General features: G+C 44.8%; 1 protein-coding gene across 4 annotated transcripts in view; it reads right to left on the bottom strand.

Annotated features, from left to right (window-relative positions):
* The window catches only part of ARMC8 (armadillo repeat containing 8), a 311,684-nt gene that overhangs the window by 237,290 nt on the left and 59,307 nt on the right, over positions 1–15,087 (bottom strand). For all 4 annotated transcript variants that reach the window (XM_029606184.1, XM_029606183.1, XM_029606181.1 and 1 more), the window contains exons 4-6: positions 5,855–5,997; positions 5,636–5,733; positions 3,888–3,980 (exon numbers count right to left, since the gene is read on the bottom strand). In XM_029606184.1, coding sequence (XP_029462044.1) covers positions 3,888–3,980; positions 5,636–5,733; positions 5,855–5,997 — 334 coding nt within the window. The remainder of the gene's footprint in view (positions 1–3,887; positions 3,981–5,635; positions 5,734–5,854; positions 5,998–15,087) is intronic.

Below are 15,087 nucleotides of genomic sequence, written 5' to 3' on the forward strand. Positions count from 1 at the left end.
GAACTCTCCAAGGCCAGGGTTAAATGAGAGCATCGACTCCCTCTGCTCCGTATTCTCGCCTTCGGGTGTAAAAATAAGATGCCTTTGCATTTAGATGAGTCGCTATTAGATCCACATGGGGACGACCCCACCTCTCTCGGATGATGTGCATTGCTGAGTCAGACAAATCCCACTCCCCTGGATCTAGCAACCTGCGACTTAACACCCGCTTGGCCGTTTGACACCTGCAATGTGTGAGACCGCTATCTGATCCAAGTGCTGTTCGGCCCAAAGAATGAGCTCCTGAGCCTCCTGGGCACCCAACTCTTGGTTCCTCCCTGCCGAATGATGTATGCTACAGCCGTCGCATTGTCTGACAAGACTCTCACCAACCAGCCCCGAACCAAAGGCAGAAAGGCAAGCAATGACAATCTCACTGCTCTGGTCTCTAAACAATTAATAGACCACGAGGCTTCTTCCGCTGACCAAGAGCCCTGGGCCAACTGCTGCTGACATACTGCTCCCCATCCAGAAAGATTGGTATCTGACTGCAACTTTTCTACATATGTGGTGGGACTGCCTCTACATACAAAAGATGTGGCACGGGATTTTTCAATGGATGGGGGAAATGATTCCGGGACTGTCTGCTCCCATTCCAGTCCAGACGCTGTTAGGTGTTAAACTTACAGGGATTACAGACGATCATAACCGTTTAACTCATTGCATTCTGACAGCTAGTCGAAGTGAAATAGCTAAGGTATGGAAGTCCACCACAGTACCAACAAAAGAAGCCATACAACAAAAGGTAGATAAAATATATTTATTGTCCCATATCACAGCATATAAACATAACAATATCTCAAAATTTGAAAAGATTTGGCAAGCTTATCAACTATGAAATACTTCGCAAACATCACCTACCCTTACACCATAGATAGCATTAATAGGCCTTTAGTTTCGTCCAACTAGAGGGATTCAAATCTAATATAATCCTCAGCTTCAATGACTGCTCCTATGACTATTGTGAATGTTTTAATACATGTGATATATACGAGAGGCAATTGGGGGGGGGGGGGGAGAATTAAGGACATAAAAATGTTGTTTGGTTAAATAACAAGAGTGTGAATCCATTATTGCCTACTGTCTTTGTTGATATGTGAATAAGCTTCTATTATCATTCAGACAGATCTCATTATATTCTGATATTATGTTACATTTATTCTGGTATGCTAATATGTATATCATGTTTGATTCACTGTTTACTTAATAAAAATCTTTAATTACAAAAAAAAAAAGAAAGACTGGCATCGGCAGTAAGAATAACCCAATCCAGGATCTCCAGGTCAACCCCACAGATCAGACTGGAAGTCAGGAGCCACCAAGACAGACTGTTCCGTGCATAACCCCTGAGTTGTGCCAACATAGTTCCCTGTAGAGGTCTCATAGACCCCCACGGTACTAATTCCAGCATTGAAGCCATCGAGCCAAGCACCTACAAAAAGTCCCAGGCTCTGGGGACTTGCAAAGCCAACAAACGCCGGATTTGCCTCTATAACTTGCAGACTCTCCCCCGAGAGAAACACGTTGCCTTTCAGTGTATCAAACTGAGCCCCCAAATAGTCGAGAGTCCAAGACGGGATCAAATGGCTCTTTGCCAAATTCATCACCCAGCCTAGAGATTCCAAAGTGTTTATTACCTTCTGCACTGCTGCACGATCACTGTCTTTCAACTTTGCCCTGATGAGCCAATTATCTAGATAAAGGTGCACCAGCACTCCCTCGTGCCGCAAAACCGCCAACATTACCTTGGTGAATGTGTGGGGCGCTGTGGCAAGCCTGAAAGGGAGAGCCTGAAACTGGAAATGCTGACCCAGCACCATAAACCTCAGAAACTGCTGGTGATCCTGGTGAATGGGAATATGTAGGTACGCCTCCGTCAGATCCAAAGAAGCCAGGAACTCATCCTTGTGCACCACCGTGATTATAGACCATAGAGTTTCCATCCAGAACCTTGGGACCTTTAGCGCCACATTTACCTGTTTTAAATCTAGAATGGGGCGAAAAGAGACTTCTTTCTTTGGAATACGAAGTAGATGGAATACCGACCTTTGCCCCATCTGCCCTGAGGAACCAGAACCACCACTCTTAATTCCTGTAACCTAACGTCGCTCAAACTGCCCAACGCTTTTCCAACGACCCACAGAGGGAACTAGAAACAAGTCGCAAACAGTCCGAGCAAATTCTAATGTGTAATTGTCTCTTATTACACTGAGGACCCACTGATGCTGAGTGATCTTAGCCCACTCCCCAAAAAAACACGTTAGATGACCCCCTAATTAAAGGAACGGTGGAGTGGATTGGCCTCGCTTCATTGTGAGGATTTGGCTCCTATGGCCCCACTTCCTGAAGAAGCCCCGAACAGCCTTCACAGCCTTCGACCGCCTCGAAAAGACTGCCCCCAGGACTGACCTTGAGAAGAGAACTGCTTTTGCGAAGTTGGGGCTCCCCTCGCATGACGCGACCTCCTAACATCACGAAAACGCAACAGAGACTGAAAAGGCCACTTGCCCTTAGGCTTATCTTCCGGCAACTTATGCACCTTATTCTCACCCAGATCCTTCATTAAGTGCTCTAAATCCTCTCCAAACAAAGGCGCCCCTTGAAACGCAGAGACCCCAACCGAGACTTAGATGAAAGATCCGCCGACCAGTTACGCAGCCACAATAACTGCCTGGCTGACCCAGCGGATCCCATAATATGGGACAAAGTTCTCACCAAGTCATATAAGGCATCCGCCACGTAAGCAACTGATACTTCCAAGTGCTCAGCTTTATCCATCTCTTCACCAGATTTTGCTTGCCTATCCTGAAGCTGTTGAACCCACTGCAGGCAAGCTCTTTGCATGAAGCTGAAGCAGATAGTCGCTCATAGACTCAGGGCTGATACCTCAAAGATCCTTTTGAAGTGAATCTCCAACACTGCAGAACCCACGATGGGGATAGTCGTCTTCATTGTGACTGCTGAAACTGCAGCGTTCACCTTGGGATGGGAAAAGAGCTCCAACCTCTGTTCTGGCAAGGGATAGAGTTTAGCCATCGCCCTTCCCACTCTCAAGCCAGTCGGGCACTCCCCATTCTCAATCCACCATCTTTTTCACCAATTTATGATAGGGAAAAGCTCTCGGGGGACCCCGAAGCCCATCCAGAACCAGATCCGCTCCTTCCATATCTGAGTCTTCCTGTGGACCATTAGCCCAAGTTCCTCCAAGACCTGAGGAATCAAAGGGCCTAACTCCTCCTTCCAGAACAAACGGAGTACCTCTCTGACACTGGAATATCATCTGGATCATCTCCAGAGACAAGCTGGTGTCATCCAGATCAACCATCAGGTCCCTGTGACCCAACAGAGTCATCTGAGTCCTCACCAACAAGCCCCGGACGCTGCAAATGCTGTCCCAAGGGAGACCTTTTTCCACGGGACTGCTCAGGCCTAGATGTGCAGCCCAGAGCCCCTAGGCTACCCAGACCTGCCTGCTGAGCTAATTAAGCTTCATGCAGCAGGACGACAAAATCCGCCGAGAAAGCAGGAGGAGCCTTTGGGAATTGCGTGGGTGCAGTATCAGCAGATGCAGGCACGAGCAGATCTAAGCAAACTTCCTCATCTGCCTTCTCCGCCCTTCTACCTTCTACAGTGTCAGTGAAACTTTCTCTTTCTCCATCTGCTGGCAGGGATGCATAAGCCAAGGAGTCTGGACTGATCCGGGTACATACAGGGAACATTGTTTTATAATATATAGCATTCCTTGCTCCCATATACATAGTGTGAAAATAGCTGAAAATGCCATGAACAAATGGTTAACAGTGACTGAACAAAGCCTCTTAGAGAAAGGATTCATTCTCTTTGCTTACTTTGCAGCAGTGAGAAAAGATCTGGCAGATGTACTCCTGTGTATACCGAGATCTACTGAGCAATGACATGAGGTGTGGGATAACCGTAGCATCCTGGAAATGCAATGGGAAACAAAAAAAATACCTATAAAACCCAAGGACATAAAATGCCACAATTAAGAATGCAATTTGATAGAACCCTCTAAAACAGTAGCACCTGCTACCTCAGTTAGAATCAGAAGATCATGAGGCCTTGCTCTCACAATGCTTCAAGTGATTACGGTTACATTTGCCATTTTTTTCTTATAAAAACAAAAGGTTCCTAATACCATGAACCAATATGACCTATAGCAGAATGGTAAATAAAACTAAGCATCTGCCACCAATCAGAAAGACATCGTGGTTCTTCACTATACTACAGAACAACTGCTATTTCTTATGAGAGGCTGAGCCTTTTGCGAAGAGATGATGTAAATCATTTAATTTTTAGATAATAATGCAGGGCTGGTGAGCCCTTAGTCAGTCGAGTTTTGAGGATATCCACTATGAATATGCATGAGATAAATTTGCATATACTGTGTCTCCAATGTATATACCTTACCTCCTGCATACTCATTATAAAAAACTGGCTGACTGTGAGGTCACCAAGAAAGATTTGAGAATCCCTCACCTGTTTACTAATCAGGAACTCATCATTCCTATGCAGACATGATCTTTGGGCATCTCTTGTTAACCTATGCATATAGCTCATGCATCTTCAGAAAATGTAAATGCCATAGTTCTGATTAAAAATATTTTTTTCAACAAAATTAGTGTTTAATATAAAAAATTAACAAAACGCTTCCAAAGTTCAGGTGAAACCTGCTACAAGAAAATTAGTTTGCTCCATACCCAAGACAATTAATACAGTTAAATATTTGAAATACAAAACTTCAAGAGCAGAGTGATCAGGAAGCCAACTTTTGGTAGACTATGGAAAGGAACGAAATACAGTCAAATTTTCTGTGAAATCTTGTCAGAAGTTCAGAAATCTTGTCAGAAGTTCAGAAGTTTTACTGTGTTTAACTCCAGTTTTAAATCCTCTTTCACTAGGTAATAAAACCAAGAGTTAAAAGTTATGGCATTCATCCCCTACTGGCTTGGCAGGTTGGGAAACTGCAGAAGGATCTCCATTTCCTGTACTAGAAATTCTGTGCTTGTCTGCATAACCTAATAAATTCTTCTGTAGGACCCTTTCACTTTGCTCCGTCACTTCTCTACAACCTATGTAAAACACAAGCCTCTCAACTTTAATTATTATGAGTCCAATGTTATAACATAGGGCTGGGGTCTGCATGTACAAAGTACATGCAGACTTCAGCCATCATTTTCAAAGTTGACTTACATGCATAACAGAGATTTTTGAAATGGAAAAATAGACTAACCAATTTTCTCTCTTAGTACACACAAAGCAGATAGCTGTCATAGTCCAAGAACATTGTAATACTCTAACTCCACCTATGAAAGGAGTTATAGTACATCCAAACATCAGTGATCTAAAAGCTATATAGCTGCTTAGTAGTGAGGGCATGAACAGTTGTTAAACGCTCTGCTCTCTACACTGAGGCTTTTGTAAAGCCAGGAGAATGATTTTATTTTTAATTTGCAACAAGAGGTTAATACAGCTACAAGCTGATCGCAACAGAGCAATAAGGACATTTTTCACTGCATGAATAAGCTGGCACTGTAAATAGCAGAGCATATTCATAGTACATCTGTCTAGAACTTACTGTGTACAGTAGTTCCACTGGAGTGACTGGGCTTGTGAAAATGGTGCGAAGACACCTGAGGCAAGCTTCAATAAACTTCAGATCTGATGACAGTAATCCTGTTAGTATAAATTAGGTTTACTTTTCAGTTTCACTCTGTGGTTCAACAATTTGCAGAAAAGAATGACTGAAATTTAAACAAAAAAATGCATGTACTGCAGCAGCTGAAGGCCAAGCTACCTTGCAGCAAGGCAGGGATGATGTGGCAGTCTAGCAAGGACTTAACGTTGTTCTCTGTGCCCATTGCAAGGCTCCCCAGCACCACGGCACATTCTGTTTTCAGCTCTGTGCTAGAAGTCTCTTGTTGAAGCAAATACAGCAATCTGGCAAAGAGAATGAATGACATAAAGAGTGTTCACATTTAATGGATCCCATAAAAGAAACAAAGTAAAAGCTCCCTTCCAAACCCCTAACATTAGAGAGAGGACAACATCTTAAGGGCTACACAGTATACTGAAATTGCCAACTAATGTCATTAATGGATAACCCCATATGAGGTAACAGAAAGAGCACAAAGGTATTCACAAGCTACAGGGCAGAAAGTAATCTAACAAAATGTGAACTAAACTTGTCAGGGTTGCTGGCAAATCATGCAATGGTTCTGGCTTCAAATCTTTTAAATCCTCTCACATGTCTGACTAAGCTTCTTAAAGACTCTATATGAAAACTTAGTTTATTAAAAAAAAAAAAAAGTCTAGAGATTTTTTTCCACAGCCACAAAATGGGAAAAAGTACTTTCTGAATAAGGCCCAAAGCCTGGAATTTAGAGGTGAATGTAGGTAAGTTAATCAGAGATGGCTCTGCTTTCTATTCAATTTTGCAGAAGACAAATGACACCTATGTCAACACTATAATCAAACTATATAGCATTGTTTAATGGGTGAAATGGGGAAAACCACCAAGGATAGCATTTGTCTTCACAGTGGGCTTGGGACTATCAGGTGCAAAGCCCAGATTAGTTTTCCGGGTCAGAAATGAAGTGTAGGCACCATCTTCTCTGGGGAGAATGGGTGAAGAAGAGGGCAGGGGGTCAGAATACTAATATTCCTGGGGTAGCATCTGACAATCAGCTGCAGTGCAACATTTGGTGTCCTAAAGGGAGCCACATTTTGTTCACTGGACCAAAGCACCACACATCAGTGCTTAAGCAGGAGAAAAGTGGTGACTGCATAAAATGTCTTCCCAGGAAAAGGTTGAGGCAAAAATGGCAATGAAATTGAAGAAACCATGGTATGAGTATAGTGGATTACTAGTTGCAAAGAAGTGAGGAGAAAGCCAGAGATCAGCTGGGGTTCATGAAAATGCATGATAGAGTTGCTTACCTGTAACAGGTGTTCCCTGAGGACAGCAGGATGTTAATCCTCACACATGGGTGACATCACTGGATGGAGCCCCAGTCCAGAACTTTGATCTTAAAGATTCTAGAACTTTCAAACATGCCCTACTGAGCATGTGCAGCTGTAGTGGTCACCCTCCCCCCTAGGCAGAGTCCCTCAGACCATGATATGGTTCATAAAAGGAGAAACCAATTCCCGGGGAAGCGAGTGGGTTTCATGAGGACTAACATCATGCTGTCATCAGAGAACACCTGTTACAGGTAAGCAACTCTGCTTTCTCTGAGGACAAGTTGGTAGTCCTCACACATGGATGATTCCCAAGCTATAGGCTTTCTGAGCAGGACAAAGTGGGAAACTGCACAGTGCTGAAAGCATTACCTCTCTCCCTTTTGCCTATGAGGCAGCCATCACACAAAGGGGTCTAGTTGGGAAAAGAGTTGGGTTCTACAAAAAGAAAATCATACACAGACAGACACAAAACCCCAATGCGTAGCAGAGGTGTCTAAGGCAGGAGAGTGATGCGAGTGCCAGCAAGAAACATACTACATATCATGGAAAATATTACAAGCAGGGTTTTGAATCAGAAAACCCTGACAACAGTAAATCTAGAACCTCCTGGATACAGGAAAAAGTCTAGAGATGTAAACAAGAGAAGGACTCTTAGATGAAGACTGCATAGTTTCCTTCAGTATTACAATACAACCGAAAACCCAACTAGGGCCCGAGAGCTCCCCAGAAAGAAACTGCGGTCCACTGGAATCTGAAGGACAGAAATGAATCTGCAGAAGTGTGCCCCATGTTTGGCTGATAGCCACAATGGGCAGAAAAACCCAACAATGGCAGGGTCTGTGACATACCCTATGTGCCAAAGTACCAGAAACAGCTGACCATGCAGGACAACATCAAGAGTTTCAGGAGATAAGAACCTAAGAAGTTGCCATACTGGGTCAGACCAAGGGTCCATGAAGCCCAGCATCCTATTTCCAACAATGGCCAATCCCTGAATGTGATCACTAGCCCAAACCCCCAAGCAGGGAGAAAAATTAGGCCTGAAGCTCACCCATATTGCACCTTGTCAAGGGCAGAACTATCAAGGCAGTACTGGCCAGAACTTGTGAAAATATAGGGAAAAAGTTATGTTTCTTTCTCTGCAAGCAAACACTAAGATATGCAATCACCACACAGAAGCCTCTATCCCCTCAAAATTAACAAAATCAATCATAGAGAGGAAATATCTTATTTATTATCAAACCATCAATGTACCCAATTTTAACTAAGAGAACAACATCATCAGAACTTAGTGCAAATCTTGTGTAATCCACTGTCTCTCCCCACGCAATGGGCCACAAACAGTATCAGCATTTGTCTAGCACTTCACTGTAATCATCTGACGTTGTCTCTGAACAAACAAACAAAAACGCTGAGGCACCATTGCTGTAGTGACTTGACACAACGGAGAACTTCACATTGAAAGAAAAGAAATTAAGATTATTATCGTTGGAGGCAAGGGAACTTGTAATTAATACAAATTGATACTGATCAACTGGGGTGTCCTAAAGGAATTGTTATTACGTGGCATCCCCTGATGAAGGCTGGCGACAGCCGAAACATGGTCCATGTCGGGCAGTGTTAGAATACGCTACAGTGGGAGCTAAGTATAGTTTTTAAGAAAAATATTTAATACCAAAAAGAAAAATATTCAATAACAAAAAATAATACTAAAGTGCAATAAAAAATGGTTTGGGGTTTAAGAGAAATTGGTTTTTAAATGGATTAAATACATTTAGTGGGTGAGTTGTTCAGAGACAGCATCAAATGATTACAGTGAAGTGCTAGAAAAATGCTGATACTGTTTGTGGCCCATTGCGTGGCGAGAGACAGTGGATTACACAAGATTTGCACTAAGTTCTGATGACTTTGTTCTCTTAGTTAAAATTGGGTACATTGATGGTTTGATAATAAATAAGATATTTCCTCTCTATGATTGATTTTGATACACTAAGATATACCATGAATGCCCTAGTTTTTCTTCCTCTCCCCTTGACATTCCAACTGCAAGTCAGAAGGAGCAAAAGACACCAGGAGACAGACCGCTGGACTGCAGGGGTAAGAACAAGTCACTAGGTTGTATATCTCAATCCCAAGCGAATAACTCTGTCAATTCCAGTAGGAAGTTACCCACAGACATAGAGCCCTCAGCCTGCATGGAACAGCTGAAACAGGGCGAATCCCCCAGGGAAGAAATCCAGAAACACTCCACCAGAGTAGTTAAATCACAAGCGGATTGTGACAAATTGCAGGAAGACCTTGTGAGACTGGAAAATTGAGCATCCAAATGGCAGATGAAATTTAATGTGGATAAGTGCAAGGTGATGCATATAGGGAAAAATTACACATGCTATAGTTACACAATGTTAGGTTCCATATTAGGAGTTACCACCCAAGAAAGAGATCTAGGCGTCATAGTGGATAATACATTGAAATCATTGGTTCAGTGTGCTGCGGCAGTCAAAAAAGCAAACAGAATGTTGGGAATTATTAGAAAGGGAATGGTGAATAAAATGGAAAATGTCATAATGCCTCTATATCAATCCATGGTGAGACCGCACCTTGAATACTGTGTACAATTCTGGTCGCTGCAGCTCAAAAAAGATATAGTTGCGATGGAGAAGGTTCAGAGAAGGGCGACCAAAATGATAAAGGGGATGGAACAGCTCCCCTATGAAGAAAGACTAAAGAAGTTAGGACTTTTCAGCTTGGAGAAGAGACAGCTGAGGGGAATATGACAGAGGTGTTTAAAATCATGAGAGGTCTAGAACGGGTAAATGTGAATCAGTTATTTACTCTTTTGGATAATAGAAGGACTAGGGGGCACTCCATGACGTTAGCATGTAGCACATTTAAAACTAATCGGAGAAAGTTCTTTTTCACTCAATGCACAATTAAACTTTGAAATTTGTTGCCAAGGGATGTGGTTAGTGCAGTTAGTGTAGCTGGGTTTAAAAAAGGTTTGGATAAGTTCTTGGAGGAGAAGTACATTACCTGCTATTAATTAAGTTGACTTTGGGGTAGATTTTATAAATCTGCGCGCGCGCATACTTTTGTTCGCGCACCAGGTGCAAACAAAAGTACGCTGGATTTTATAAGATGCACGCGTAGCCAAACATATCTTATAAAATCCGGGTTCGGCGCACACAAGGGGGTACACATTTATGTACCTTGCGCGTGCCGAGCCCTGTGCACGCTGCCCGTTCCACCCCCCCCCTCCCCCTGCACCTTCCCCTCCCTAACCCACCCCCCCGGCCCTATCTAAACCCCCCTACCTTTATTCGAAAAATTACGCCTGCCTCCGGGTAGTAGTAACTTACGCACGCCGGTTGTCTGCTGGCGCGGCAGGCCCCGACACAGGCCACTGTGTCGGGGCACTCGGCCACGCCCCCGGACCGCCCACACCCCCCTGAGCCGACACCATGCCCCCTGGCCACACTCCCGACCGCCCCTTTTTGCAAGCCCCGGGACTTACGCGCGTCCCGGGGCTTGTGCTTGCCACCGCGCCAATGCAAAATAGGCTTGGCACGCGCAGGGGCGTTTTAAAAGGGTTATGCACGTACCTTATGCTGGTAACCCTTTTAAAATCCAGCCCATAAAAAATAGCCACTGCTATTACTAGCATCAGTAGCATGGGATAGACTTAGTTTTTGGGTACTTGCCAGGTTCTTATGGCCTGGATTGGCCACTGTTGGAAACTTGATGGGCCCTTGGTCTGACTCAGTATGGCATGTTCTTATGTTCTTACTAAGAGACAAGAAGCCGGGGTGCCGCAAATTCAAACCCCTGTCGAACAGGATTTCTTCACTGGCCTGGAAACCATAAGGGTACCAGGGAAGGGTCAGTGTGATCTCGGAACAGAATGCCCATTAATCTGGTTTAGGTATTAATACCTCCGCTATGATTACATATACTTTCCCCAAGGAAGCACACGGTCCAGTAAATGGAACCGTGGAAAAAAAAAAAAGAGAGACTGAGGAACTCTGCCTAGGGGGCAGGGTGATAAAAGCAAGTTTGTTTACAGTAAACAATGTTTTCCATAGATAGGATGCATTAGCCATGCTGTCTGGGACATCCTCTGAAGTGGCCTGGGTGGAGCTTCTCCAAGATCATAGAGTTTTGGCTCTGGTGGCTGTGCGTCCTTTCCCGAACAGCTCATTCTTCCATCAGTCCATAATCTAGCTCATCCAGTGAAGCAAAGAATTTAGAGGCTGTCCAGAGCATAGCTAACTCATCCTGCTATCTACGGAAAACACCGATGATGGTAAGCAAACTTGCTTTTTTCCTCGTCGATAAGCAAGCTGAATTAGCCATCATGTCTGGGAGTTCGCAGCTCAGGGTTCTGTCCCACACAGTTGAAGACTCCTGCAGTCCTGGATAGTGTCTGTGCGCTTAACCCACCCCTGGTGTGGACAGTCTCACTATCTCACTACCGATGACAACACTACTGAGCCCAGCACTGCGTCTGAAGAGGCTTGCTGGTCAAGACAGTAGTGTGATGTGAACGCATGCAGTGATGACCACGTGGCCGCTTTACAAATGTCCAGCATCGATATCTTGTGGAGATTGGCCAATGAAGCCATTACAGCCCTTACTTGGTGCACTTTTGGTAAGCCAGAAAAGCTTGCCGCTCACTTTGAATAGCAAAAGTGAATGCACTGAGACATCCAATTTGACAGATTTCATATGGCCACCGGTAGGCCCAGTGCATATGTGTTGAAGAACCCAAAAAGTTGAGTAGTCCTATTCTCGGAATTAGTCCTTCGTTTACAGTAGGCTAAGGCTCTTTTACAGTCCAACGTGTGAAGAAGTCGTTCTCTTTCATTTTCATGTGGTTTTGGGAAGAATGTTGGCAATGTGGCAAACTATCACAAGCAATGTGATAATTTGATTCAAGTGGAAAGCCAATGTGAGTTTATGTAAAAAAGAGGGATGTGTTTGCAAGGTAACCTTATCGTGATGAAACTGAAGATACGGGAAGTAGTGTACCAGTGCCTGTAGTTCACATACTCTTCTTGCCGACATCACTGCAACCAGGAAGAGCACTTTCCATGTTAGATATTTCATGTAGCTGCTATCCAATGGCTCGAAGGAAGGAAGCATGAGGTGTTCCAAAAACAGGAGGCTTGGCCATGGGCCGTCGTAATCACAAGATCCCTTTCAAGAAACGGGAAACCAAGGGAATGTTTGAAACCGGAAATCCGCTGCATGGGTGATGATACGCAGCGATAGCACTCATATGAATACACACAGATGCCATCGCCAGACCCGTCTGATACAGGGCATAGAGGTATTCCAACAACGCTTCAGGGGAGCAAGAGAATGGGTCTATGACTCTGCTCCGACACCAAGACGAGTAATGGTGCCACTTGCCTTGATAGTTCTTCCTAGTGGAAGTCTTCCTTGATAAAATAAAGATGTTCTGGACTCCCGTTGACAAGTGCAGGTGGCTTACTACTCTACTTTCAACCTCCAAGCAGTGAGATGCAGAGAGGAATGCATGGGGTGAAGGAAGGTGCCGTTCTCTTGAGTCAGGAGATCCATGCTTTCGCCCAGGGAGATAGGTGGGGCGATGGATAGTCGAACTAGATAGGCGTACCAAGGTTGTCTGGGCCAAGCTGGAGCAATCAGAATGAGGTCTGTGACGTCCACAATAATTTCTGGATTGTCCTGGAACTCAGCGGAATTGGAGGGTAAGCCCCAACCACAGTATGATGAACGCGTCCTGGGTGAACCGCTCCCTGCTGGGGTAGTCTGAGCAGAATGCCCACACCTTTCCGTTGTGTATCGTTGCGAAGATGTCCATGCATGGGTGACCCTACATCGCAAAAAGCATGTTCGCCACTTCCTGGTGGAGAGCCCATTCATGCGGATGAAAGATCCTGCTGTCTGTCAACCGTGGTGTTTACCACGCCTGGGAGAAAGGTTGCCTGGAGGGTGATGGATTGTTCCTCTGCCCATTCTAGGATCTGAACCGCCTCCTTGCCCAGGATCCAGTAACCGGACCTGCCTTCCTTGTTTATGTAGAACATGGCCACCTGGTTGTCAATGTGGACCATGACGCTCTTCCCCCAGAGGAGGTCGCAGAATGTGCAAAGGGCATTTGATATCGCTCTGAGCTCTAGCAGGTTTATTTGCTGAGTGTGTTCTGATGGGGACCACAGCCCTCGTGTCTGCACATGCCCCAAATGGGCCCCCCAATCCCTGGTGGATGCATCTGTAGTCAGAACCAACTGGTGCAGTAGGATGCGGAATGGGGCTCCTATGGTGAGAACTGTAAGGTGTAACCACCACACCATGTCCCTTTACATAGCCCTGGTCAAACCTATCCTGGATAAAGGTTGCGAGAATTGGGTCCATTGCAACTTCAGGCCCCACTGTAGGCAATACATGTGCAGACGGGCGCACGGGACTACATATATTGCCACTGCCATGTGACCCAGTAGGTTTAGAATCTGGTGCCCCAAGGGACGCGCACAGTTGTAAGACTAGACTTCGAAGGGTTCGGACCTGTCTGCTGGTAAGAAGGCTTTCCTCGTGACAGTATTTATCTTGGCCCCAATGAACTGAAGAGTTTGTGCTGGCTCAAGACTGGATTTTTCATAATTGATGATGAATCCCAGCCACTCCAGGCAACAAATCGTTTCTTCCAGGTGCGATTGGAGAGTGGCTGGCTGTGCTGCAACAAGAAGCCAATCATCCAGGTAAGGGAATAGTTAAATTCCTTTCCGTCTCAAGTGGGCCACAGCTACTGCTAAACACTCCATGAAGATCCTTGGTGCAGATGACAACCCAAAGAGGAGCACCTTGTACTGATAATGGCATGTATTGACTTGAAGGTATAGGTAGTGCCATGAAGAACGGTGCATTGGGATATTGGAGTATGCATCCTTGAGATCCAGCAAACACATCCAATCGTTGGGTTTTAAGAATGGTAGGATTGATTTGAGGGATGTCATTTTGAACTTCTCCTTCTGGATAAACTTGTTGAGGGCCCGCAAGGACAAGACTGGTCGGAGTCCTCCTAATTTCTTTGAAATGAGGAAGTATTGGGAGTAAAACCCTTGTTCCGTTGGTGCAGAGGCACCCATTAAACTGCCGATTGTTGGAGGAGGCTGTTTACTTCCTCTTGGAGCAGATGCCCATGTGTGCGGGCCTGATGGGTAGGGGCAAGTTGCGGAAGGGTGGGGCTTGTTCTGAAGTTCAGCTTGCATCCCTCACGGACAATGCTTAACACCCAACGATCCAAGGTGATCACTTCCCAAGAGTTGTAGAAAAGCGATATCCTGCCTCCCACTAGTGGTGATAAAGGTGGCCCAGTTACCTTCAAAAGCCCTGTTGAGGTTTGGAGTTGTTGTTCTGCGGCTGCCGCTGTTGGCGTTGGCCTCTTAACTTAACTCTGGACTGCGGTTGTTGTGGCTGTTGTCTACTTTGCTGGAAGATCAGCAGGCGGTAAAGTGTATATGATCTGAAAGGGTGCCTTTGGTAATAGCCATCCTGCAGCTTTGGTAATACCTTCAGGTCGAAGGTTGTTGCTTCATTGGTGATGCCAGGGACAACACCGCCACATTTTGCTCTTTCAACTGGGAGGCTGACTCCTGTAGCTTGTCCCCGAATAAGTTGTTGCCATTATTTATTTATTTATTTATAACTTTTTTATACCGAAGTTCAATTAACAGAGTTAATTATCAATCCGGTTTACATTACAACCAAAACATTGACAGTAACAGAGATTGTCTTACATAGAACAAGGGAGGGGATAACTTGGGCGCAACTTAAACAAATTGGTATATCAGGGAACTTAAAACTTAAAACAAATTGATGAGGAAGAGGGGGGATGGCCTGAGAGAAGGGGGTGTGGGAGGAAAGGGGTTATTACAATTTACTTTAACGGGGATCAGGAGGAAACAATAACAAGCTGGGGCGCTGAGGGAGAAGAATTTAAAAGACTAAGCTTGGGATGATAAGTTCCGGCATGATGTGTTTGCAACATGAATGCCGGTATATAAAAATTTTAAATAAATAATA

This window comes from Rhinatrema bivittatum, chromosome 6, assembly GCF_901001135.1.
Source record: "Rhinatrema bivittatum chromosome 6, aRhiBiv1.1, whole genome shotgun sequence".
Lineage (NCBI taxonomy): Eukaryota > Metazoa > Chordata > Amphibia > Gymnophiona > Rhinatrematidae > Rhinatrema > Rhinatrema bivittatum.